Here is a 27,840-nt window from a genome sequence, read left to right as displayed (position 1 = left end):
AAAATCTCTAGAAGCTGAAAGCATGGCTTGGAGAAGGCCAGGGATGGGTGGGACAGGCCTGGCCCAACCTCATCTTCCTGCTGGGGAGCAAGGCTCCTTCCAGAGACGACAGAAGATGGAGTACTGGGGGAGACCTGGGGGGAAGGGGTTGCAAACTCTGGCATTCATAGTTGAACTGAGACCTCTGGATACCAGGAATGTGAAGTGTTGATGCACGCAGCAGGCCATTTGCAGAGCAGAGGGACAAAGCTCCATGTCTGCATTCTTCATCCCATAAACCAATGTTGTATAATTGACAAGAAAACTGAGTCTCAAGCTGAATGGCCTTGGGCAAGTCACTTCTCCAACATGAGCTGTGAAATGACTTTAGTTACTCATTTGGAGAGCAATCTGGGGAGGACTGAGCAGTACAAAACCCAGGTTTCAGCATACTTGGAACTGTGATTCTACTGACCCATATAACTTTGCCTTTCTAAGCATGGGAAGGGGTCAGGATAAGATGAATCTGGGCATAAAAGAACCAGCCCTTTCAAGGCGGTACCTAGCCTTGGCTTATTGCTGAGAATCTACTTTTCAAAGTTCTTCCTCAATGTACTGCATGATGTACCAAAATTATCCTTCTGCAAAGGGCTGTGTTCTTTCCCTATCCAAGTTCATTCACTTGTAATAAATTGAATACAGAGCATTCATGGACTGCCAACATAAATCACCTTCTAAAAATGCAAAAGGACAGGGCCAGAGATGCTGGTGCATTTGCAGCTAGACACATTTCAGATGGGTTAATAGGATAGAGAGTCGTCAGGCGACAGCTGACAGCGAGGACATGGCCTTGGCTCTTGTGACAGGGGAGGCTTGCCAGGGTCGAATTCCAGGGCAGCCTTCTGCCCACAGTGCAGAAGAGGATGTGGGGTCCAAGATCAAGCCATGAAAGCCACACACACACACTAATAGGGTCTCGTCAGCAAGAGCCCCAAGAGCAGACGAGGAGAGGGAAGATGGGAATCAGTTTCCATCTGGAGGTCTGGGAAGTGGCCTTGGGATGGGAGGCACTTGGCATTTTGTGCTAGTGTAGCTGTAGCAAAGTGCCAGAGTCTGCGTGGTGTGAACAGCAGAAACTCTCTCATAATTCTAGAAGCCAGACATCTAAGATCAATATGTTGAGAAGGTTGGGTCCTTCAGAAGGCTGCAGAGAAAGAATCTTTCCCACTGCCTCTCCTTGCCCAGTGGCTGCCCATCTTCTCATGGCTTCATCTTTCTGCCTTCCATGTGTAGATTGTGTGTGTGTGTGTGTGTGTGTGTGTGTGCGCGCGCGCGCGTGCGCGCGTGTGCATGTGTACATGTACCAGTATTGGGATTTGAGCTCACAGCCAGGGCATTGTCCCTTAGGCTTTTCATTTAAGGCTAGCACTCTATTACTTGAGCCACAACTCACTGCTGGCCTTTTGATAGCTAATTAAAGAGGCTCATGGACTTTCTTGCCTGGACTGACTATAAACCACGATCCTCAGATCTCAGCTTCCTGAGTAGCTAGGATTACTGGCATGAGCCGCCAATGTGTGTTTCATCCTTATATTTAATGGTGCAGTCTGTAGTTGAGTGTTTCTGCCAAAGAGGTCTTCTTAAGATTTTACTATTCCCATCTATTAGTCCATTAGAACCTCTTCCCTCTTGGAGTCTCCAAAACACTTTGCCTGGATGACATTCATACTGTCTTCCTAAGACCTAGAAATGTCTTTCTCCTGCCTCACTGAAGCCTGTGTCTTGATTGTCTCCTATCCTTTCACATTCCTCACCACTTGTCTTACATGGAGTCTGGAGTTCATAATATTTGTTGACTTGTGGATGGACTCACAGTTCAAGAACATTGAGTAATAAATGCCGGGTAAACAGGAAGACAGGCCTGTTAGAAAACAGCAAAGACCCTTTGCTCAGATCCTTTGCACTCACTGACAAGCTGAGCTACTAGACTTATAAAGAAAAGAAATTCTTCCTATCCCTCATCCTTGCTTGACCACAGAGGGTCAACAGAAGAATCTGTAAACTGGGTGCTGAGCATTCTTGAACCCCCAGAGTTCAAAGAGAAGGAGTATTGGGGCCAGTTTTGAAGGAACTCTTCAATCATTTCTTAAATAATGGCATTCTTTGGGCCTGGCTATGTGGAGACTTCTCCTTCCACCCCCCCAATCCAGTGACCTTCTATCTCCCCCATCTGTCCCCACGCCCCTTTCTTGGCTGGCTCTTGGGTCTGCTGGACTGAGCAACAGGAGTCTCAGCAGAGCTCTGATCCTTCCCAGAGCCCCCGCCCCCCCCACCCCGGCCAACCCCCAGAGCCTGACTCTGCAGAAACAGCTGGACTTTGGCAGGCAGATCTTGAAAAGAAATGTGAATAACTTAGCCCACTGCTCGCCCAATGGCATGTGCAGGATGAAGGGATTCTGACAGCAAAGGCAAGCTACCGTCTTATTAAAGGAAAGCTCACCTTCCAATTAGCTCTGTGCTACCCACCTACCCCAGTCCCTGGCCCTTGCGTTGTTTCTCTAGATCAGAGCTTCCCCACTAGCAGGAAGCTCTAAACCACCAGGATAGCAGCCCCTGGACTTCTGGGATGATGATTATTGGGGGCTCTGGTCTTTGGCTAAAGGTTGCTCATGCCAGTATATCCTTGTGGGTCCTACATGCCCCACGACATGACATTGGAGGAAGAGACCTAGCAACCATCTGCTTTACCACTCACTTGTCCTCAAGTAGACAGGTACCCAAACTGCCCCACGAAGACAACTAGCTCTACCTTTCATTACAATGCATCAAGGAGCTGGGTGCTACTGGCACATGTCTATAATCCTAGTTACTTAGGGAGCTAAGATTAGGAGGACCAAAGTCTTAGGAGATTTGGGGCAGGAAAAAAAATCTATGAGATTTCCATCTTAATGGAGAGAGTTAGGAGTTGTGCTTGTCAACCCAGCAGAAAAATAGAAGGGTCATACCACACCCTATTTGTTAAATAGCCAGTATAAAAAAGGACTCAAGGCATGGCCCAGTCTTGGGGGGCTTGAACTCAGGGCCTGGGCCTGAGCTTCTTTTGCTCAAGGCTAGCACTGTACCACTTGAGCTATAGTGCCACTTCCAGCCTTTTCTGTGTATGTGGTATTGAGGAATTGAACCCAGGGCTTCCTGCATACTAGGCAAGTACTTAAGGTAGTATCAGGTGAGGGTCCCTCTTCTGCTCAGGTTGCCCTGTACCTGGACAGTTCTCCCTGGGGAAGTCTGTGCTCTAGTTTTGGTGGCAGAGGCAAGTTGTGGGTATCTCCAGCTTTGATAATGCTGCTTCCTCCTGCCTCCTCCAGAGGGCCTCCTCAGCCTTACCTCCATTTGGAGCAGGCATTTGTGGTAAGGGTCAGGCATTCACCTGGACCACAGCAAATTCAGATTTATCAGCCTCTGCAGTCCTGAGACCTGGTTTCTCACAGGAAGAGACAGACGGAAGAAGACGTGGTCCCTAAGTCACTGGGGAGCCACATCTGGCCTTGAATCTAGTTTCCAATTCCTTTTTTTCTTTTCATTTAGGATGTAGATTCTCCTGCCACCCCTTCCCCTCTCTTCCTCTTTCTTCAGTCTTCCATTTCTGAACATGAAGCTGACCTAGTCCGCTTTGTCAGAATGCCAGTGATGTGTCTGGCAGTGTTACGGCATTTACTTACATATGATCTTCAACAAACCACAGGGATAAGAATCAGCATTAATTCTCCATATGAGGATATCCGGGGTCAACAAATAAAACTCCCAACTAAATGGTTTAAATTGCAAAGCTAAAAAATGGGGTTCATATGATCTGAACCAAGTCTGGCCCCAAAGTCCATGTGCCCACTTCTGGGTTACCCTTTGAATCAGAATACTAGAGATCTGCGGTGCCTTGTGTAAGAATCCAACCCTGTCGGCTGGGAGTTTGGCCTAGTGGTAGAGTGCTTGCCGAGCATGCACAAAGACCAGGGTTCGATTCCTCAGTACCACATACATAGAAACAAAAAAACTGGAAATGGTGCTGAGGCTCAAGTGGTAGAGCTCTAGCCTTGAGAAAGTCCAAGGACAGTGCTCAGTCCCTGAGCTCAAGCCCAGAAAAAATGAACAACAAAAAAAAAATTAAAAAAAAAAAAGAATCCAACCCTCTCTGTCCTTGCTGCTATCCCCATCCCACCCCTGCTTCTTCTTTCTCCTCCTCCAATCCCTGTCTCCCAGATCTTCCACTCGGAGAGGTGATTGGATTTTCAGAGTCTTTGGCTGTTTGGGTGCAGAATTAAGCAACATGGGGCCCAGAGCAGCTGCAGTACCTTTCTTTCCTGAAATTCTTGGATCATGGCTCAGTTATTCCATTGAGTAGAAACAGTTTATCGAATTTAGAATGAAAGTCAGTGAGGATGCGAGCTTTGATTTACAGATGTCAACTTTTTGCTTGTTTGGAGACAGCATCTGTCTTCATAGCCTATACCAGTGTGGAACTCAAGTTCCAGGACTCAGGAGGTACTGAGTGCTGGAATCAGGTGTTAGTTTTTATGTTGTGGTCAAGTCTACACAACATAAAATATATTATCTTCGTTGAGTCTTGTTAATACATTCACAGGGTGGTAAAATGAATCTCAGAACCTCATCTTCTTGCAAAGCTAAAATAATCCCATTCCACAAGTTTTTTTTTTCCCTTTGGAACCACATCTATGTTTTGTTTCTAAGGATTTGACTACTGTATTACTTCATTTAAATGGGATCAAACAGTATTTTCCCTTTGGGACCAGCTTATTACATTTAATATAATGTCAACCAGCAACCCTGTGTTGCTCCAAGTAATTACAGAGAGGAAGTAAGACATTCCAGCATACTGTAAGGCAAGTGGAGGTTTGTTTACATCCACCGAGGCTGCAGTAGAAGTAAGAGGTTGGATCCGAGTGGCTAGCTGGGCTGGGCTGGCCTTGCTGCTTAACTCCTTACCTCTGAAATGGAGACAGTGTGCACGTCTCACAGAGTGGTTGGCAAGATGCAATAAGAGAATGCATGCCAAGTATTTGGTGCTATGACTGGCACATGGCAATCTCTTAACTGACACACATAATTGCTCTGAATGCCATCAGTAGCCCCTCCCTGTCTTCAGGACTATGGTTCCAAGGAAGCCACTGTTGAGAAAAACAACTGTGTGGTTAGGACACTGAGAGTTCAGTGTTGAACTTATAGATCCTTGATTTTTGTAACCCATAACACTGCTCAACTTACTCTAAAAATATGTCCCCTTTAAAATCTCAGAATTTCACTTAAATTTGCTAAAATGCATTAACTTTTACGTTACTTTTTGAGCACCAGTTGCTGCTGGAGAGACAGAAAATCAAAGATGGGCTGGGTACTGACCACTCTCCTGGAATCCTGCTATTCAAGACGCTGATATCTGAGGATCAAGGTTTGAAGCAGGAAAGTCCATTCGACTCTTATCTCCACTAAACTACTCAGAATAATGCTAGAAGTGGTGCTGTGGCTCAAGGGGTACAGTGCTAACATTAAACAAAAAGAAGCTCAGGGACAGTGTCCAAGCCCTGAGTTCAAGCCCCAGGACCACCACAAAAAAGAGAAAAAAAAAAGGAAAAGGAAATGAAGGGCCAGGAACCCCTCAACACGCCACCCAGTGACAAGCTTCTCTTCATCAGCTGAGCATGGTAACACACACAGGAGGTTAATGTTTTTGCTTTTGGAAATTCCTTTTTATAATCATTTATTATTTTGTTCTTGGTCTAAAACCATGTGTATTACAATGGAATTCTATGCTGCCATCACAAAGAGTGGCATCTTCCCATTCATAAGGAAATGAAAAGACTTGGAAAAAATCATATTAAGTGAAGTAAGCCAGACCCAAAGGAACTTAGGCTCAATGGTTTCCCTCATTTGTAATAATTAGTACACATCTAGGACTCTCCTAGCAGAGGATTACAATGGCTCAAAACCTGGCACATAAGGTCATATAGGATGAGACTAAATGAAAGGAACTCTAAGATATGGAAGCAAGAGCTTTATCTTGTGTGATTGTTGTTTTTATGTACTATGTTATTTCTTTTCTCTTTTTTTTTGCCCTCATGGTTAATCTCATATTGTTACTGTATCTGACTTTGTTACCTGGTATATTGTATATATGTTTATTTGAAATAGGAAAGGGAAAGGGGGAAAACAAGATGATTGGGAGGGGGTAGGGGAGGGTAATGGGGGCAAAACCATGAGAGGGGATATCAATAAGTGAGAGGTAATGCATCTACTACCACTTGGCGAATATAACTGTAACTCCTCTATACATTATCACAACAATAAAAAACAAACTAACAAAAAAACCAAAACCATGTGTACTAAATAAATCCATTAGTAAGGGTATTTTTTAATACTCTTAGTCACCTGCTGGTCCACTTCTTTTTTTTTTTCTTTTCTTTTTAAAAAAATAGTTTTCTTGGCTAGGAGTTTGGCCTAGTGGTAGAGTGCTTTGCCTCGCATGCACAAAGACTGGGGTTTGATTCCTTAGTAACACATACATAGATAAAAACTGCTGTGACCCAAGTGGTAAAGCTCTAGCCTTGAGAAAGCCCAAGGACAGTGCTCAGGCCCTGAGTTCAAGCCCCAAGGCTGGCAAAAAAATAGTTTTATTGTAAAGGTGGTATATAGAGGGGTTACATTAACATAGGTATGGTAATGAGTATATTCTTTTTTGAACAGTGTTAACCCCTCTGTCATGTTATTATAAAGGTGATATACAGAGGGGTTACCATTACATAAGTCAAGGAATGAGTACGTTTCTTTCTGGACAGTGTCACTCTGTCCCCCACTGGTCCATCTCTTGAAGGAGCCATCTGTCACTTCACCTTTGTCAAAGAGAAATGGTGGATGCGAGAAAGTTTCTCTGTATTATCAACCAGTGGCCAAGATCTGCTGCCAATTCCCACATTTGGACCCTTCCCGTTGTATATGTTGTTTTCTCCACTCAACTCCAAGCTCTAGGAGGGCAGGTGGTGGTAGTTTGCATTTTTAGAGATAAGAAGGCCATGGTGCACTGGTACGGCCTGGTAAGTCAGGGGTAGGGTGGTCCTTTGGGCCTGGGCGTGGGAAGAGCACACCTGAGGACTCCATTATCAAAGTCTGAGAGGGACCTGGAAGGGAATGCCTGCTGCTTCAACTGCTGTGTGCAGTTGTTAGATTGATTAATAGCCGGGAGTAAGTTTACACACCTGGGTATTCTCACAGCCCAGTGCCAGGCTGAGGGTTTGGTTCCAGATGGGAAAATAAGATTGGATTTTCCAATGACGCTCTATGAGGTCCTCCTCATGGCTTATTTGAGGACATCTTTTTCCTTCTGTGATCAGCGTTCCTCCCCTCTGTGATTGTTGGGAGCAAACGCTGGGGTAAACCAGTCAAGGCGGAAAGACGAAGCAGCCACTCCATCAGGCAAGCTACCGTGCTCTGAGTGTTCCTTTCCATTTGCCTTTGGTGCCCTGATCCCAGGTGTGATGAGATTTGGAGCTGGGGCAGTGGAAAGTGAGGGTGTTTGGATGATGTCATGAGGCTGGAGACATCCCAAGAGATTGGTCCAGCCCTTAGAAGGGAGGGAAGGCTTTGATCTCTCGCTCCACCATGTCAAGGCCTTCCCCAGACTTTGCAGAGGCCCTTCTAGAACTCTGATCTCAGATGAAACCTCCAGAACCTTGCAAAACAAATACCTGTGTTTTAGGCTATCCTATCTCATTTTTATTATGGCTGCCTTAGACAGATGAATGCCCATGTGGTATGTTAAAACCTCTGGAGGAGGAGGGGAATTGCAGTGTGGAAGTGGGAGGGGATTTGAGGATGACTGAGGTTTCTAGCCTGGGAAATGGGGAGACAGGGAAAGGGCTCTGATGGAGACAGTATTGGGAAGGAGAGACAAGATCACAGACTTATGCCGAGGGTAAGGACGTGAGAAGTCAGGAAATGGGTAACAAGAAGGAGAGGGAGGAGGTTCAAAGAAACAGGCAGGTTATGGGATTCAAATCTATCACATGTGTAGACCATGCTCTTAAGTTTATAGTTAAAAATGATGCTTTAGTGAGGTACTGGTGACTCAGTGCCTAGAATCCTAGCTACTCAGGAGGCTGAGATCTGAGAACTGTGGTTCGAAGCCAGCCTGGGTAGGAAAGTCCATGAGACTCTTTTTTTAATGCCAGGGCTTGAACTCAGGGCCTGAGCGCTGTTCTTGGGCTTTCTTAAGGCTATCGTTCTACCACTTGAGTCACAGCATCATTTCCAGCTTGTTCTGTGCATGTGGTACCAAGAAATTGTGCACCAAGTCTTTGTGCCAGAAATTGTGGTACCAGGTCTTGTGCATGCTAGGAAAACACTCTACCACTGGGCCAAACTCTTGGTCCCTCGATGAGACTTTTATCTTCAATTAACCACCTGAAAACCAAAAGTGGTGCTGTGGCTCCAATTGGTAGAGCACTGGTTTTGAACAAAATAGTGCAAGGACAGCACCCAGGCCCTGAGATCAAGCCCTAATGATCAACCAAAAGAACAAAACCAAGATGTTCTAAATTGGGCACTGGTGATTCATGCCTGTAGTCTTAGCTCCTCAGGAGGCTGAGATCTGGAGGATTGTGGTTCAAAGCTACCAGGGCAGAAAAGTCGGCCAACATTTCCAAACAAAAGCCCAGACATGGTTCAAGTGGTGGCGTCCCGGCTGATCAAGCAAACTGAGTGAGAGTACAAGACCACTGAGTTCAAATCCCAGTGAGAGATTTGGTAGGGGCAGTTGGGGAGAAAATGGGACCTCTGGGTTGGAGGAAAGATACTATTCTTTCTCTTACTTGTAATTTTTGGGTGTTTCTAGAAACTTACTTAAGATTCAGATTGCATTCACTCATAGGAGAAAAAACACTATCAGTACTAAAGAGAGGGAACAACTTTCAAGGCACAAGATCCATAGGGTAAGGCACCCAACCACTAGAGCTGAATCACAGCAGAATTGAACTCTGTATAATAGAAATGCCTTCACTTGGCTAGACTAGACTGTGCTAGGTCTTTCATAAGGCTCCATACCACAGGGTTGTGGTCCCAGTGTCTGTGAGAGATGGGTTTCAGGAGCCGTTCTTGACACCCAAGCTTCTTGTATAAAATAGCACTATCTTTGCATATAACTCACACATATCTTCCCTTGAATTTTATCTCTAGATTATTTATAATACCAAATGCAGTGCAAATATTATGCAAACCATTGTTATACTGTATTATCTCAGGAATAATGGCAAAGCCAACTGTCTGTGGCTGCACACCTGTAAATCCAGCACTTTGGAGGCTGAGACAGGAGCTCGAGCATTGGAGGGAGTCTTATACACACGCTCAGGTTCCAAATATTTTCTGTCTGTGATTAGTGAGATTCTCAGCGGTAGAACTCATATTTACAAAGGGCCTCTTGTGCTGTCGCAACTCGTGGAGACAAACAGTCCAGTTAGGGATGGCACTTGATTTTTGAGTACTTAAATTCCCTCTTAGTCCCCTTGAATGCATTCTGAAACTCTAAAGCCAAGTTGTGTGGAGTAAACTAAACATTTTGGGACAGTCAGACTATATAACCAGTTAAGCTACTCTTAGGTAGCTAGGGTTTGGACTGTTGGCTTATATAGATTTAAAAAATTGCTGCTAAGGGACTGGTAACCAGAATTTTAGTAACTGTAAATGAGTCTTGGATCTGTCTGTTTGACAATCACCATGGTTGCCCAAGACTCACTCCCTTGAAAACCCATTTCTAGATGGAGAATCAGCCATCTTGACTCTCCAGACATCTTGATGAAGGCTGGTGAGGAAGAGCCCCTCCCCCTCTGCAGTAGGCCTAAGTTAAATGAGCTTGCCAAATCACTGCCCAGTATGAAAGCAACTATAGCCAGTTGATGTTTACAAGCCCTCTGTGGATGAAAATAATTACCCAAGATCCAAACAATATGATCCTCATTACTTGCATTGTTTGTCTCTGTTATATGATCATAGCAAAACTTCTCTTCCAAGCTCTCACATCATAGATAGAAGAGTTGAATCTCCACGGAGACATTGGCTCTTCAGTTCCAGCTGGTTTTCTCCAAGAGGAAATAATTTGTTTGGAAAATAGACTGCATATTTGTTGCCTAATTAGAGGTGCAAAATGAGCAAGCTTTGGTATTCCATGCTAAATATCAAGCATTGGGAAAAGAGCCACAACACAGGAAGATGTGATGCCTAATGAATGCTCAAGACCAAAAGCCACATGGAGTGCAGATGTCCTAGGAATTCGGCAAATGAGTTTTCCAGCACTGAGATCTTTAATTAAGCAGGTGTTTGTGAAGTTGGTCTGTGTCTCTTGCAGTCTTGGCTGAGCCAAGAGTCTGGTTGAAAATGGCTCCAACTCAACCCAGCAGCCGGGCTGAAACAGGCTTTACTTGAGGCATAGGAATGTGCCATTGTTATTTTCTGCTCTCTTATCAAACCCCATTATCTTGGGTGAGAGAGGAACAAAATGGAAGCTGGGAAAATATGTTGTGTCACTGGGTAAAAATTTACTACCAAGGGAATGGTTTTTGCTGTGTCCAAAAAAGGAAGTATGGAAACGGTGGAAAGGTGTAGTCTTTCTTCCAAATGCTTTTGGACCATTTCTCCCAATGTCACCCAGCGAGAATGTTTGCCTTTGGCTGATGGCTGTTCTCACACATGAACAGAGACCTTGGACAGAGGTTGTGGACTCAGGTTTTCCAGATCAACCTTGGCTTGTGCATAGAATTGGAATGTAGAGGAGGAGAGATTCAGAGATGGTGGAAATCCGTGACACATACATACTATGGTTTTACAAGCCTACAGTGAGTCCCTGGTGCCTGAGTACAGAGATGGAAAGTGAGGCCTCATGAAGCAAGATACTCTACCATTTTTCTACGTCTTGTCCCAGTCCCCCACCATGTGGCTGGTGCATTAGCTATGGTGGGGGCATAGACTTAAACATGTCTCACAGCTCACAGAGCCTTCGAGCTGTGGTCCTGGTGTGTTTGGTGAATTCTAGATCAGGGCCTGCAGGTAGAAGAATTCCAGCACCTCATTAAGGAAGGAACTAAAAAAATTTCCTGAGCTCTTACTGTGCTTACTGTGGACAGTTCTGTTGTGCAGAATACTCAAGGATATGAGAAGTTAGAAAACTGAATCTGTGTTCATCAAGTCAACAATGCTGGCACAAAACACTACCAGCCTACCAAATGTATCTGCTTCCAGAATTCTGGTGTGTGTGTGTGTGTGTGTGTGCGTGCGTGCTAGTCCTGAGGTTGAAATCTGGGCTTTGAACTCTTGGTTCTTTTGCTCAAAGCTGGGGCTCTAACACTTGCACCACAACACCACTTCCACCTTTTTCTGATTAATTGGAGATAGGAATCTCTTTCTTGCCTAGGCTGGCTTTGAACCATGATCATTCTATCTCAGCCTCCTGAGCAGTTAAGATTACAGGCATGCGTCACTGAGTCTGTTCCATGGACACAGTTACGCCAGGTGTTTGCTGAGGATGTCTAGATGGGATATGCCCTTGAACTCGGGGCCTGGGAGCTGTCTCTGAGCTGTTCAGCCTAAGGCTAGTGCTCTATTATATTGAGCCACAGAATAACTTCTCCAAAGTTCTTATTCTTTTAGCAGTTAGTCTTTTACTGGGGAGGTCTTAGTCTTTTTTTTTTCTCTCTTAATCTTTGGTGCAGAGGGAATGACTTCAAAAATGTTCTCCCTGGACACAGAGGAACCATTCATGCTTCTTGGTACACAGTTAAAAGAAGTTTTTATTTTGTCTAAGGATTTGTATTGTACAAGCAGCCTGGGCATTTTCTCTTTGAATTTCAGGAATAAGTGTAGAAATGTAAATGCATGTCTACATAATAGATATTCAGATATAATAAATAGCTGGCAGGCATATGTATATTCTTTATACTGGAACATTTACATCAGTTTGTGGTAGTACATTAAGTTTGTTGTAACTACCTATGGAAATTTCTATGTAGTAAACTGCACATTAACACTAGGATTGTTCTTGGAGCCATTAAAAACAATTTTTTTTTTGCAGCACTAGTGTTTGAACTTAGGGACTTGAATTAACTTGGTCTGCTTGCTCAGCTGATGTTCTACCACTTGTGCCATTCCTTCAGCCATGCTTTTTTTCTTTAAAAAAATTCTTTTCTTTTCTTTTTTCTTTTTTTTTTTTGAGATAGAGTTTAGTGAACTTTTCTGCTTAGACTGGCCTCCAACTTCAATCCTTTAAATATCAGCCTCCTGAGTTAGAATTATAGATGTGAGCTATCCTCATCCAGTTTAAGGCCATTTTATATGGGACAGAAAAGGAAGGAACAGCCATCTTCCAAAGAGAGGACAAAAAATGGGCATAAACCAACAGTTCTATGTCCACAAAGTCCAGGGACTAAACCTTACAGGAGATGTGGTCTACGTTCCCTTCTTGTGATGTTTCTTGAGCCAGAATGGAAAGTGCTTATTGCCATCAGAATTGTTAGACAGTTGTGTTGTGATGTCTTGAGGCTGGTTTCTCCATCTGAGCCTCTGTGAGAACTGAACTAGGCTTGAAGAACATTCCTTTATTCACACAGCCTCAGCATGCCGGGCTATGTATCGATTGATGTGCGCAGTACATGCTGCTTGCTTTCTTCCCAGAAAGGAGCAATACTGCGCTTTTCTGGGTTCCAGAAAATTCAGCGAGCACTTTCTTCTAGTTGGAAGTGTGCTGACTACCTGGACAGTTGATAGCCATTAACCTATGTGGGAGAAACGAGCCCCCGTTGCTATGCTGAAATCCTCCTGGTGGCTAAGTCGGGGAGTGGGGGTTCGCTCCTGAGAGGAAACAGGATGAAGTCCCAGTGGGAGAGACTAAGCATGATGCCGGTTCTCTTGATTGGCTGGAGAATTAGAAGAACACACACACACATACACACACAGAGTTTAGAGCATGAAGAACAAATGAATAAGTGAGTGAACGAATGAGTGAATGAATGATTGCAAGCACTGGGGTATTCTTTTCTCCAGGCTGTTACACAGGGAAGGAAATAAGACAAACTTTGCACACCAGGATAATGACACTTGCTCAGGTTGCTGAAACTTGTACTTTTCCACTGATGTAGAAATGAAGGCCTTGCCAAAGAATGTCCTTGGAGTGGTTCGATGTATTTTTCCTTCTGTTATTTAAGTCAAATGTATTTAATGTAAGCAGTCCAGCCCGGAGCTGGAACATGTCATGTGGAAACTCACTGTGTGGACATTCCCAACAGGAGTGAGGGCAGCGGTGGGGGAGGGGAGCGGGGGGGAGGGAGCAAGAGCTGCATTTCAAGTGCACTGACCACTCTGGTCATGTCAGGAGACAGATTGGTTAGGAAAAGCCTGTCTGAGGTCTTAAAACATCATGAGTGGACAGTTCAGTCAGCGGTGACTGAGTCTGTTCCGTGGACCCAGTGTTATGCCAGGTGTGTGCTGAGGATGTAAAGATGGGATACGCCCTTCAACGTCCAACTCCAGACTCCAGGCACTTGCTGAGTTCTCTGTACACCTTACATAGAAGATACAGTCGACTAATTAGTACAAGTTAAAATTTGAATTTTGTCTATCTATATCAACAGAAGTGAGGTGTCACCAATCTGTTTGTTAATTGTTTTAGTTTGGTACAAGTGGTTGTGTGTGTGTGTGTGTGTGTGTGTGTGTGTGGCTTGAACTCAGGGCATCATGCCCTTTTCACTCAAGACTGAGGCCCTGTCACTTGAGCTACAACTCTACTTTCTGCCCTTTTGTTTTCTGTCAGTTGTAGGGCTTGAACTAAGGGCCTGAGTGCTATCCCTGAGTTCTTTCGCTCAAGGCTCTACCACTTTGAGCTATGGCTCCTCTATCAGTTTTTGAGGAGTTAATTAAAGGTAAGAGTCTCATTGGGGATATTTTTTCAGCTGGGGCTGGCTTCAAACCGTGATCCTCAGATCTCAGCTTCCTGAGTAGTTAGAATTACAGATATGCCAGCAGAGCCTGGCTACTTTCTGCTTTTCTGATTAATTGGAGATAAGAGTCTTGGACTTGTCTGCCTGTGCTGACTTTGAACCATGATCCCCTTATCTCAGCCTCCTGAGTAGCTAATATTGTAAGTGTGAGCCATTTGTGCCCAATTTAAAATTGATAGTTTTATTATTATTATTATTATTATTATTATTATTGTGGTCATGGGGCTTGATCTCGGCCTGTACACTGTCCCTGAGCTTGTCAACTCAAGGCTACCACTCTACCCTTGAGCCAAGCCCCACTTCCCATTTTCTAGAGGTTAATTGGAGATAAGAGTCTCAGGTCCTTTTGTGCATGGGCTGGCTTTGAACCTTGATCCTCAGCTCTCAGCCTCCTGAGTAGCTAGGGTTACAGGTGTGAGCCACCATGCCCGGCTTTATTTATTTTTTAAGATGGAGTTCAAAGATGGTGTTTCTAGGCCTGAATACTTTGAATGTGCTAGTGCTATTGTGCACAGGCCCACATGGGCCAATGTTTGTGTCCTACATGGCCTCCAAGCCAAGTCTGGTCCCTGTGTGTGCACTTGGTTTTCTTCTCTCTAGGATGCTGTGGGCACATTGTCTGTGCTACATGTCACACAAACAGGAGTCATGGGAACTTTGTGATCACTTTTGTCTCTCTCACCCCTTCAGTTCCATCAAGGCAGGAAAATGAACAGAAATCCCTAAGGCAATGTGTTCCCAGGGTACAATTGTCATCCATCACTCCCTGCTGGGAAAGTATAAATATGTGCTGGCTGATAGCAGCATTATTTATTGTCATAGGCTTCACTATGGATTGGGGCAGGAACGGCCACTGGCCAAGCATTATTCCCTGGCTCCCCTGGGAGGCAGAGCTGGGGTGAAAGAGAGGAGAAGGGCAGGGTGGGAGTTTTCAGCTGAGAACTGGGCTGGGGCTTTGTGCTAAGACTGCATACTGGCACAGCCTGAGAATGGACCAAAGGTGCCACCATCTTGGAGGCAGGCTCTTGGAAGTGGTCTCTGGTGAGAAGAGTGAAGGCAGGCAAGAGGCCTGGCCTCAGCTTTTGGCTTGGTACCTGCTAGCTCCCTTGCCTCAGTTTTCCCATCTGTAAAGGGGATTCACTTCATAAAGTATGGTGAGAATGAACAGCAGCCACACCATATGGTGAATTGAAGTTTTTAATGTTACTTCCAAATGTACAAGGGCCTCATCTCTACAGATGAGGAGAGGCTATAGAGGAGCAAACCCTGCAGTGAAGTGCAAGGACAGGAATGTACAGGAGAGGCGGGGGGGTGGAGGGTGAGGGATGGGGGAAGAGGAGAAGAGAGTCTGTGCTGTTCCCCCTTGTGGAAGCACACTAGTCCTGCCCCACTCAATTAGACACCAGTGTCTCCTAACAGTGCTTCCCAGGGGATACTTTTATCTCCTGAGTGTAAACGCGGCCTTCCAGACATCACAGACAAGCACTTGGGACCTCTGGTGGTTCCAGGGCTCTTAAGAAGGTGCAAATGACATTCTCTGGAATATTTGTGTTACAGATGTGGACGAGTGTGCAACAGATTCTCACCAGTGCAACCCCACACAGATTTGCATCAACACGGAGGGTGGATACACTTGCTCCTGCACCGATGGCTACTGGCTTCTGGAAGGCCAGTGCCTAGGTAAGAGCTCATGGGGTTCGCAGAGACTCTGGGAAGTATGTGGTTGCCAAGGATACCATGAGATGCGGGTGCTGGTAGCCAGTGTAGTAAGTAAGCTATGAAATGGGCTTACCTGTATTACCACCAACTACTGTCATGGGTTGCCAACACCACTATATCATCAGTATGACTTTTGAATGCCTTTTTTTAGGGCTCAAATTTAAATTTACCTAGTCCTTCCCTGCTTCCAGGAAGTGTATTACCAAGCCAAGAGTGGGGAATATTCTGTTCTACTTAGAAATAAAATTAAGCCAAGGGAATACTTTTGATTAGTTACAGAGATGTTCTAAGTCTCAAAGGACAATCAGATTCCCATCAGACATCATCTCCTTCCAGGACCATCCCTGTTACCCCCCATGGAATTCCCCCCCCCACAGTGCTCACCTCATCAGCTGTGATCTTTCTTTTCACCCCAATGGAGTCAGCCATTACCAATTGAGAATTTTTGCCTCTTGCAGTTGGCACCTGCCATTTGATCTTTCTGTTTATTTTTACTGGAGGACTTTTATTCCTCTCCTCCCATCTAGACTTGTGTTTAGCCAAGTGAATGAATCCGTGGCAATCTCTAGTTGTCATTTCAATTTCTTCTTCTAGGATGTAATTTTTGAGGTTGTATTTTCTTGGAAAAGTCCTTCTAGTTTAAATTGCCTAAGACATTATTCTGTTGCCTGAAAGTCAATCCTGAAGGGAAAGAAGGGGAGGGGAAGGCAGAGGGAAGGGAAGAGGGTAAGAGGGAGGGGGTGAGGGAAGGGAGAAAGAGAAAAAAAGATGAGAGGGAAAGAGGGGGAGAGAGGGGGGAGGGAGAGAGGGGGAGAAAGACAGAGAGACAGAGAAGGAGGGAGAGGGTGGAGAAGCAGAGGGAAGCCTGGTTCACACTAGCTACTTGGGAGGCTGAGATCTGAGGGCTGAAGTTCAAAGCCATTCCCTACAGAAAGTCTTTGAAACTATCATCTACAATAATAGAAGGAAGAATAAAGGAAGGAAGAAAAGAAGAAATGGACAGGGAAAAAAAGAGGGGAAAATTAAAAAGGAAACTCCTAAGTCTGTCTTGGTCGAGACTGCATTTGGGTCTGTTCCCTTGACCTGCCCAAAATGTCCTGATAAGCTGCCTAGACTTGGCTGGCTTCTCCTTTCCAGACATGCACAGAAGAGCTTGTATACTTGTCATTTGTGAGCATGACAGCCCCTGAGCATTTAAACCAACCTCTGCTCTAACAGAAAATTTGATGCTGCTGATCTCTGAACATAAGCAGATCTGTGAGAGACAGTTATTTGCACGGGAACTTCTCATGTAGAATTTCAGAGCTGGAAAGAGAGATTAGATATTATGTCATCTGACTTTTATAGGGTTGGGACTAAGTTAGAGTTAGTTGGATCTAGCCTGAAATCTTCTGCTGCACACATATTTTTCCCACCAGCAAGGGGTGCTAGAGAGGTAGAGGAGACCAGGGTACACTGGCCCATTATAGAAACCTTAGGACCAAGAAATCCTCCATCTGAAGGGTGCCAGCAGCTGAGACATTCCTCTGCCTGTGAAGGTTGTTCTCTTCCCCAGAGTGGAAAATTTGGGGAGAGATGATCATCGGGGCCTAATGCAGTGCCATGTATGGCATGGCCCACGCATGCTCACAACATGTGACTTGAAGATCAATCCTGACTGTGGCTGAACACATGCTTTCAAAATGCAATCCCATGTCAACCCCAATACCTGTCAACCCTTCTGTGCCCCCTTGGAGGCCTTAGGTTCACAGGAAAAGGAGAGATAGTGGCTGCCTTCCTTCCGAGGTTCTCCCAGGAGAAATGTCTCCTCACTGACCCCTGCTGCTTCCCCGGGCTTCAGTGACCTGCCCCATGGCACCATGGGAAGACAAGCTAATGGGCTCTCCAAGAGCAGGAGCTGCTCAGTGTTCAGGGGACACTGAGCTGGGCCAGGTTATACATAACTGGTCTCAGAGAAAATACCGTCACAAGGCAGGGCCTCGAATCTGATGAAGATTGAATAAGAAGCAAACAATGGAGATGGGCCAGGAAAGTAAAATGCTTTTTGACAGCAGGTGGGAAAAGCTGACAATAGAGATTGATATGTAGAGCTTAGTCCAGAAGCTTCCTTCCGGGGAGCCTGGAAGCAAGGATATGGTGGGAATGTGGGTAGTTTATGGGAGAGGAAGGGATGAGAAAAGGACTCATTGCAGTGACAGTCTGATGGACTGGGCCCAGCAGGACTCTGAGCAGGGAGACCACCGTTACCTCGCAAAGGTTGATGGTTTCTTTCAAGACACCTTGCCCTACAGGAATGAATGGTCTAGCCCAGCAACCCTTCAACCAGCGATGCCAAGTGGTGCTTTCCTGCTGACGTCAAGTTCCCATGGGTTGGCGTATGTAACAGAGAGGAAGGTCAGATTGCTCATCTCTGTTGAAAGGCTCCATTCACTGCTGCACTGCAGTCTCTCCTAGGAAGGCCAGCCATGGCTCAGCAGAAGTGTGTTTATCCAGACTTTTATGTCAGCTCTGGTGCAAGAACAAGAGCCAACGGGAACACGAACACCCTTGTGTTGCTAGATTCCTGAGGCTCCCTGGAGCCCTGCAGAGTTCGTCCTGACCCACATCAGCTCTTATTCCTGACAGCTGGACGTACTGTTAATGGGCCCAAGCAGCGAGCACCCTGGAACACGCGGTGAATTCTTCATGCATGTTAAACTAACTCATCCCTTCTCAGGGCAATGAGAGGTTCATATGGAATCACAGATTCAATTCTTTTTCTAAATTTTATTGTTGGGGTGATGAATAGAGGGGTTACAGTTACATTCATCAGGTAGTGGGTACATTACTTCCTGAACATTGTTACCCCTTCTCGTGTTTTTCTCCCACTTTCCCTCCCCCCACCCTCTCCCACTCATCTTGTTTTTCCCTTCCCTTCCCTTTTTCAAATAAACAAATTAACATATATATACATATATATATAATATACCAGGTACCAAAGTCAGATACAGTAACAACGTAAGATACACCATAAGAGGGAAAAAAAGAAATGACTTCGCATAGTACATTAAGAACAATAATCCCAGTGATAAACCTCTTGTTTCCCTATCCTGAAGTTCATTTTGCTTAGCCTCAACTTATATGGCCATATGCACATAGCTTGTGGAATCACACAGTCGAACCTTCATGTTGCATACATCTTAGTTACATTTTAGACTTTCATAAACCTGAGGATGCTATCTTGCCTATTCAAAGGAGAAATTTCTTGCAGTAACTTTCCAGTGAGGTTCAGGTATTCATGACACCAAGAGGATTCAGAGAGGTAGGTGATTATACAGCCAGAGAGCAGCTGTATCCATGACACTTCACCATCACACATCACCATGCTGATGTCTTACCTGCTTGGATTTCTGTTTCCAGACATTGATGAATGTCGCTATGGTTACTGCCAGCAGCTCTGTGCAAATGTTCCTGGATCCTATTCCTGCACATGCAACCCTGGCTTCACCCTCAACGAGGATGGAAGGTCTTGCCAAGGTATGTGATGTGCAGAACTTGGATGCAGCATGAAATAAGAGATGCAGTCTCTTTCAGAGCATGACTGTTGCCGTCTGTGAAACACGGTTGTTAAGGTGTATTCCTAATCCTTGGCACGTCCCACCCATTCCCATGGCTTACAGAAACCTGAAACCTGAACTGGAAACTCAGAAAGTGCTCTGAGTATTGCAGAGCACAGAATGGTCCTCCGGGTTTGCGGATCTGCCTCTTTTTGTGTTGGCTAGCCCATAACTTGCTTACTTGATCAGAAGTGTTCTCATATGTCCTGTATCCCTAAGTTCACTTCCTGAGGATCATAGAGGGATTTCAGGGTCCCCTGTCTTCTGATGGATCACGAAATGAGTGCATGCACATTAGGCAAGGGTTTGTGGATAATTTCCAAGTTACTCACTGGAGGCTTTCCCCTCTGCTCTTTGTCAGGGGGGAGCGTGTTGCTTGGGAAAGAGGTGGGGAAGGGAGAGGGAGGGTCCTTTTCTCAGCATGGCCTGAGAAACTGGAATGAAAGAAAGGTACTTTCTGGTTTCACACTGGCTCACTTCGAATGCTGATAAGTAAGAAAAGCAAGTTGCATGTTTATCTCTGTTTCCATCAGAAGATTTCTTCTCAGGAAGTGAATGAGAGACTAAAGACTCAGGGAATTAACACAAGACAAGTTATGGCCCCCGGTTCCCCATCCTGGCCCCAGCCAGGCCCTCCAGTCCCTGGCAGCATCAGAGACCAGAATGAGGTCTTTGTTGGAGCCAGCCACCAGGTTCCACAGGGCCCATTTTCTTGTCACACTATTTGAGTGAGTTCTGGCTCACAGGCTCCTGGCCAGCCAGTCAGAGGATATTATGTCTCCATTCGTTTAATCATATCTAAATCACTGGGTAAACAGGAAGGCATCAGTGTTCAAGGGTTTCAATCTGGATTCTTTGTGAGGCTTGCCTCCAAAGCTGGTTCTTCTAACTGTTCCAAAAAGTCTCTGCTGGGCTCCTCTTGCCAGGAGAGGTGGTTTTCTTGTGAGAGCAGAGCCCAGCAGGGAGGTTGAGGAAGTGGAGAGCAGGGCCCTTCCTTCCCATTAGAGTAGGGAGCGGGTGCCTGGCTCCTTTGCTGCTGAAATAAGCTGCTTAGAGCAGATGCCAACGTCTTGGTGCCAAGGCTGGGCACTGGAGGTGCCAGCCCAGATTTTTCCGTCAGAGGTAGACATGGTGCAAACCAGTCAGGACTTTCAGAGAGGCAGCCATGCATAGCAAAGCCAAAAGCCACATGTGTCCTTAGGCCTCTCAGAGACGGACGTGTGACAAAGAACAGTTAATACATTTTGCAATGCCAACCTCAGCAGCGTGGTAAAACAGCAGACTGACAGGCCTGAGACTGGGCACGCAGTCACTGTTGTGTCAGCAGTGGGCAATACAGATGGTGATGGACCATGGAGCTCTTGCCATCCTAGCCCCTTACATGCGTGGAAGATGGTTTTGTCTTCTCAAAGAATGGTATGGCTGTTAGCCTCATCGAATCCTAACCATAACCTTCTGAGAGAGGCAGGTAGGTGTTTGTGGTCCTGCTAATTGGTAAGGAAGTCCAGGCTCAACTAGCTTAAGACAGTTGATCAAATTCAGGTAATGGTGAAGCTGAAAGAGAAAGCAAGGGGGAGCCCCTGTGCCTTGCATGTCAGGTGTTGCCCATTCAGGATGCAGAAAAGCACTTTGGAAGGCTGGCAGGGAAGGGCAGATAGGCCCAGAGTCTGGGGTCCTTTCAGTTCTGTTCTCAGAAGCAGCTGTGAGCTTTGAGAGGCTAAGGGGGAGCTCATTTATCACCATGTGACTGGTGCTACACCAGAAGCTGGGGAGCTCCATCCAAATATATACTAGCACTAGCCTGGGTGACCTTACCCCGCAGTTTTAGCATCATGGACATTTTCCTGCCAAGCCCAGGTGGAGGAAATTCAGTTTCACCTGGTCACCAGAGAAGACTGAAATCTCAGTGGCCCTTTGCTACATGGCATTCGTTTGTTTTCTTTGAGAGCTCCATAGGACAGCATGAGGTTAATCCTTTCCTTTGCGCAGAGCCCCTCAAACTTACACCACAAAGATCTTGGCTTCTGAGAACATGCTCTTCAGAACCTTCAGAAGTTGAGCTGGGTTTCTGAGTGGACAGGAGACCCCCTCAGTGGGCATCTCAGCCACTGGCCTGTGGAATATAGGCACTTACAGAGGGTCAGCCAATGCCAGTGTCAGAAAAGACTGCTCCTCTTGCCTCCACCATCCCACGAAGCCATGAAGAATGAGTCTTGTGAATTGTGGAAAGACCCTTAACTCCTGTTCTACTTCTAACCAAGACCTTGTTAGTGGATTGGGGCCTGTCTCAATGTACAAAAGCATTTACATTTCATTGACATAGAATTGATGTAGAATAAAGTCCACTATTACAGAAACATAATTTCCTTAGCTGTGATAGGAAACCATCACCGTGCTTGAGTTGATGCACTCTCTCTCCATGCCTCGGGTTATTTATGGTTCTCTTAGCCTACTGAACCCATAGAATGGTCCCCAAGCAGTTTTTTGTTTTTGTTTTTTTTTGTAAGGGCTCGAGGAGTTGGAGGCCTTCCTGGTAACATAAGTCTGTGCTTTTGGCCATAATAGATTTTTGTTGCTGGTGTGAGTTTTTTTCTTTGCTACTGTGGATATTCTGTTGTATGAAGTCAATGATATGTTTTGGCTTTCTGCAGATGTGAACGAGTGTGCAACTGAGAACCCTTGCGTGCAAACTTGTGTCAACACCTACGGCTCTTTCATCTGCCGCTGTGACCCAGGATATGAACTGGAGGATGATGGTGTTAATTGCAGTGGTAATGAGCTTGTCATTGGATACTTCCATCTGTATACATGGTCTAGGGATGTGGGGCAAGGATTTCCTTCACAGATGTTTCCTCTCATTTCCTGGATACAAGTCCAGGAAAATTAGATATTTCCCAGTGTCATAGGATCACAATCACACAGAAAAGAAATGAAGCTGTGAGGTGGGTAGGTGGAGTCTAACTTTTCAGGTCATCTGACCCATAATACAAAAGCCATTGGAGGCACTGTCCAGGTCTGAGATGTGATTAATAAGAAAGGGAGTCACCCAGCTTGACCCATTGGTCTATAAGCACTGTTTTCAACAAGCACTGCTCCAAGTCCTGGGGTAGAACAGATCAGATTTATAGAAGACGGTGACCCGGGGGTGATTGCATATCGCATTAGGTAGGAGGGATTGAATTAATAAATCCTGTACATAAGTACATATACTCTGTGAACTTCTGAAATCTACAAATAATTAATGTCCATCTCTGGGCCTAGCAATAAGTGAGCATTCAATCTGTAGTTCTTTTTTTTTTTTTTTTTTTTTTTTGCCAGTCCTGGGCTTGAGCTCAGGGCCTGAGCACTGTCCTTGGACTTTCTCAAGGCTAGAGCTCTACCACTTGAGCCTCAGCACCACTTCCAGCTTTTTTCTATGTATGTGGTACCGAAGAATCGAACCCGGGTATTCATGCATGCTAGGCAAGCACTTTAACCACTAGGCCAAACTCCCGGCCCTCAATCTGTAGTTCTTGGATCAGTGAATGAAAGCTTGAATGAGATACTTTTTTTCTCTGTTTTTATTAGCATATGCTAATTGCACCGAGTGGTTTCATTGCACTATTTCTATACATGCATATAATATACTATGCAATCAAATCCACCCCCTCTATTGCTCTTTCTTACCCTCTCCTCCAAACAATTTTTAATCAGCCTCATTGGTCTACTTTCATACATGCATATGAAATGCTTCAGTCAGATTTACTCCCTACCCTGCCCTTTCTTTCTCCCCCTCCCTTGAGTCCTTGGCCCCATACACATAGTCCAGACAGTTTCATACTCCTGTCATCCATTTTATTTTCAAGTCTCAGTTCCACATATGAAGTTGAGGGGTATGAAACACTTGTCTTTCCCATTCTAGCCTTTTTCATTTATCATAGATGCTGCCTCTGAGCATTTTTGCTTAAGGCTGCTACTCTACCACTTGAGCCATAGGTCTACTTCAGTCTTTTGGCTGGTTAATTGAAAATAAGTGTCTCTCAGATTTTCCTGCCTGACCTGGCTTTGAACCGAGATCCTTAGATCTCAGACTCCTGCGTTGTTAGGATTACAGGCATGAGCCACCAACACCCAGTCTGTTGACCTTCCAAGCATGAGAAGCTGTCAGTCTCTACCTATGTTAGTTTATTGACTCTATTATTAACCTCATCGTTTCCCCAGAAGGTTAAGCTTTAATTTTCCCAGTAGTTAGAAAATTATTGCTAAATCATTAACACTTTTGAGAATAGGGGCTACATTTGGCCAGTGTTTACTCTGTAACACCTCACACAGAGCCAGGAAAGACTTTCTCTTCCCACTGGTCTTTTTTATAAAGGTTACAAAAAGTAAAATCTATTCTATTTTTCAACATCAACAGTTATCATTAGTGAAGTCTGAATTAATAATGCTGCCCTGTACTTTCTGCGATAAGTGGGCCACTCTTGAGGGTGTGAAAATCCTTTTGTCTTACACAATGGAAAATTCCATTGCGACAGGAACTGACCCTGGCTGAGAATGAGATTTGTTTATTAGCTTCAGTGGAAGCTGAAATGTTCTGGAGATTGAATTCTCTGAAACAAATGACTGCCTCGCTAGCCAGGGCCAGGCAAGTCAGTCATAAGTGGACAGTTACAGAGAACCTTGCCTGATTAAATCAAAGTCCTAGAAACGGGTGGAAAAAATACTCAGAAGCGTGAAAGGCCACTTTCTTCCTAGATCTCAGTTCCCCACTGTGGTACTCCTTGGGGGAATCTGGGACATGAAATCAAGAGGAATGGGATTCTCAGCCTTATAAGATGGGGTTATTATTTCTCCAGAATTGTTTGCAGATCCAAAGGCATTTATTTACTGGCCACCTGCAGAGCCTGTGTAAGAGAGAGTGAAAGAAACTCTGGAGCCAAATGGAGATAAGTTTAAGTTCTGCTTCTATTGTTTGCTCCTTTTGTTAGCCAAGGCATTTTCTGAGCCTGTTTACTCCTAGTTCAACAACCATCCAGTTAACTAGCCACTTTCATTCAAGGGCTATAAGGGCACTTCTCACCCGGCTTGGTGGCTCACACCTGTAATCCTAGCTACTCAGGAGGCTGAGATCTAAGGATCACTTAGATCTGAGGATTGTGGTTCAAAGCCAGCCCTGGCACTAAAAAACATGAGACTCTCATCTCCAATTAACCACTAGAAAATCAGAAGTAACTCTGTGGCTCCAGGGGTAGGGCAGAAGCTTTGAGCTGAAGAGCTCAGGGACAGTGCCCAGCCCCAGAGTTCAAGCCCCACAACTGACAAAAAAAAAAAAAAGGAGAGAAGAGCACTTCTCATAAGACCAGTGGTTGACCTTAAGTCTCCTACTCAAATCTCCAGAATGTGCAGCTTATCTTCTTTTCCTTAATTTAAAGAGATAAATTAGCATGCATTCATTGTCTAAGGGCCTTTGGTTGGGCTATTTCCATCCATATAGACCTTTATAACTTCTTCAGGAACGCAAATCCTCACCGGTTTGGCAGGGATTTCCAGTTGACTCACGTTCCCCAAAATGGCCAACTCCTGCTCAGTGATAGGAGCCTCTGTCTACCACAGACTTAACGAACAGACTAACAATGGCCCTGAATAAAAGTGTGACACAAGGAGTTTCTTTCTGCACCTTCCTACTTATCTAGGCTCCTCCATTTCCCCAGGGAACATTGTCCTCACTGTGCTGTCACAAAGTACTCCTTTGGGCAACACTAGACTCTTGCTGGCCCTCTCCCTTTGTCCCTTATGGCTTCACTAAGCAGATCTGATCCTGGAAACCCTGGTAGGGTTTTCATGTGGAGGAATGAAAATGGTCTAATGTGTGCTCCCTGCCAGAAACCAGTCTTGGATTTCAGCTTTTTACTGGAGGGTGGAGCATAGCTCTTTGTGCCTGCTCTCTGGGAATTGTGGACCCAAAGATAAATCCAGAGCCGAGGTCAGTCACTCACCCTTCCTCCTCAATGCAAGGCAGGGGTGGGCGTCACCCCCCCATCTGCACTGGAGTTAACCCTGTTTGAGGGATCACTCTCCCCACTGCAGGACCCTCCCAAGCCCCTTGGTTAGAAGTCGTGAACATCATTGCTCAGGGGGATATTACAGCATCGTGTTTACTAGCATTGGATCTAGATGTTGGCTGCATTCAAATCCCAACTTCTCTATTTATTTGTTCATTATCTGTGAACTTGGTCAAATTGCCTAACCTCTGCAAGCCTCAGTCTTTCTTCTGGAAAATACAGACAGTGACAACACTTCCTGCACAGACTTGAGGTAGGAGTAGACAATTGAGACATGTCAGATCCTTTCACCCGCATGCTGGGAGAATAGCAAGCCCTAAGAATTGGCAGGTGTCACTGTAAAATCTCCTAAAAGTACAAAGGGCACCTAAAAACTTCACAGAAATAAATAAGGACCTCTCTGTGACATGATGGGCTGGGGTCAGAGGCCTGAGATCTCCCTCCCCCCCTCCCTCTCTCTCCCTCTCCCTCTCTCTTCCTCTCTCTCCCTCTCCTTTCTTCCTTCCCTTCCTCCCACTCCCCTCCCTGGGAAGCCCCTGGCTGAGCAGATTAGGACACAGCAGAAACAGATGTTACTGTTGAGAGTCAGACTAGATTTCCCTGTCAGATGCAGGTGTGTCATACCTGGCATTCTCCCATAGTGGGGAAGCGACCTGCTTCCTGCTGACAGCCTCTCTGGGTGATCTGAGCCACCAGTGGCCTGTGAGTTATAGAGTAATCCAAGGACATGTCACATGGGGAAACGAGTGAAAGCAAGTTTTCGGGAAACAACAAATTCAACAAAAACATGTTTTCTTTGGCGTGCTTGTTGAATGAGGCACAAATGGGGACTCTGTTGCCAAAGTCTGTGTGTGACTGAAGAGCTGGCTTTTCTGGATGTCCTGCTTCTGCTGCTGAGATTCCCCCACTTCATGGGGACAGAGGAAGGCCCTGGCCTGGCAGGCTTCAGGCTGGCTGGAAGCCACTCTGTCCCTTATTCTAGGGAGAGCAGCTGCAGCAGGCAGGATATTGGAGACTGGAGGCTAACCCACCCCAGGCCACCCCGCAGTTTTCTCTTATAAGATTTTTTAAATTTCTTTTTGATACAATGAAGTTTTAATATAATGAACAACAACCTGTTCTTGGCTATAGGAACAATATTTCTTCCCCGCAGACCCTGTTAGGATTGTCCCATGGAAAACTTGGCCCAGTAAATGGTTTGCAGTCTTGGGGAAGAGTTCTGTGCCCTAAATCCAGTGTATAAGCAAATCCAAGTCCCTTGGGCAGGTCAGAGGAAGAGGCTAGGCACTCCATCAGTGCAAGCACATTGTCAGGAATAAGTCAATGATGCGGCTGAGGATGTGGAAAGCTTGATGGAGGCATTTTCTAACCATTAGAGCGGTCCAAATCTCATTGGGCCCCATTGAGTAATGAGCTTTCTGTGGCTAGTTTTCAAGCCCTGAGTTGATACCTTTGTGGCAGTCAGAGCTTTGCATCTATTAGGAGAATCTATTAGGAGTAGAGGACCACCCAGACCCCATCTCCAGATCGTCTGTGATAATAACACAGCAAATGTAACCTGTCCCCCCACCAGACATGGACGAGTGCAGCTTCTCCGAATTCCTCTGCCAGCATGAGTGTGTGAACCAGCCTGGCTCATACTTCTGTTCCTGCCCACCAGGCTACATCTTGCTGGATGACAATCGAAGCTGCCAGGGTAAGACTATCTGAAGGGACCTGGCCAGGGCTGGCTCAGGCGGCCCTCTGCATACAGAGCTGAGGAGTCCTGTGTGGCTTCGGGGAGGTGGCAGGGGAGAGGATATGAGTGGGTGCTGGTGACTCCTAGAGTGGCTGCTGTGGGAAGGATGACTGAGCTAATGCCTTCCTCTGTGACATGGGCCACTGAAGAACAAAATGAACTGTGGAACAGCAGATGGCTCCTCCTGGGAGCTGCCTCCTGCCTCAGAGCATTGCTCCAGACTCAACCACAACTTGTGATCAGGCCCTACTTGGGGATCAGAGCTTGGGTTTCTCACAAGGCCTCAGAGTGCCTTGGTTGACTTCTTAGTAGCTGAATGCTATCAAGATCTTGTGCGCATGAGAATCCTAGCGCAGTTCCTCATGGTACAGAACCCTGGGCTGAGAAAGGCCTTGATGACCATTGTCCAGATTGGCAGCCCCACACGCTCCACACTCGGGTCTGTACAGGAGCAGCGGCTCTGAGATCAGTTTGGAAGCTGCCTTATCCCAAATACTGAGCGAGCATTCTCCATGGTAGTAGTTGAGCAATAAAAAATATCATGTGAACTATAAATGGGAGACATCTATGTAACCTTATGTTTTTCTAAAATTAAAAAGCAATAAAAATGATGCAGGTGTAATTATTTTAAACGCTGTAGTTAGTATAGCCAATCCCAAATCTGATCATGTTGGCATCTATTCAACATGAAAATGACTGATGAGATATTGGATATATAGATAACACGG

General features: G+C 45.5%; 1 protein-coding gene and 1 long non-coding RNA gene across 4 annotated transcripts in view; one reads left to right on the top strand and one right to left on the bottom strand.

Moving 5' to 3' along the window:
* LOC150054827 (uncharacterized) overlaps window positions 1–27,840 on the bottom strand; it is a 67,710-nt gene that overhangs the window by 11,760 nt on the left and 28,110 nt on the right. The window lies entirely within an intron of this gene.
* Fbln5 (fibulin 5) overlaps window positions 1–27,840 on the top strand; it is a 61,910-nt gene that overhangs the window by 21,990 nt on the left and 12,080 nt on the right. For all 3 annotated transcript variants that reach the window (XM_090344715.1, XM_090344714.1, XM_090344716.1), the window contains exons 5-8: window positions 15,576–15,698; window positions 19,137–19,253; window positions 21,985–22,104; window positions 26,948–27,070. In XM_090344715.1, coding sequence (XP_090200841.1) covers window positions 15,576–15,698; window positions 19,137–19,253; window positions 21,985–22,104; window positions 26,948–27,070 — 483 coding nt within the window. The remainder of the gene's footprint in view (window positions 1–15,575; window positions 15,699–19,136; window positions 19,254–21,984; window positions 22,105–26,947; window positions 27,071–27,840) is intronic.

The sequence above is a fragment of the Megascapheus bottae genome, chromosome 14, assembly GCF_031878675.1.
Source record: "Megascapheus bottae isolate mThoBot1 chromosome 14, mThoBot2.hap1, whole genome shotgun sequence".
Taxonomy (NCBI): Eukaryota; Metazoa; Chordata; class Mammalia; order Rodentia; family Geomyidae; genus Megascapheus; species Megascapheus bottae.
Note: the sequence above shows the minus strand (reverse complement) of the source record. Positions and strands in the feature narration are given on the sequence as shown.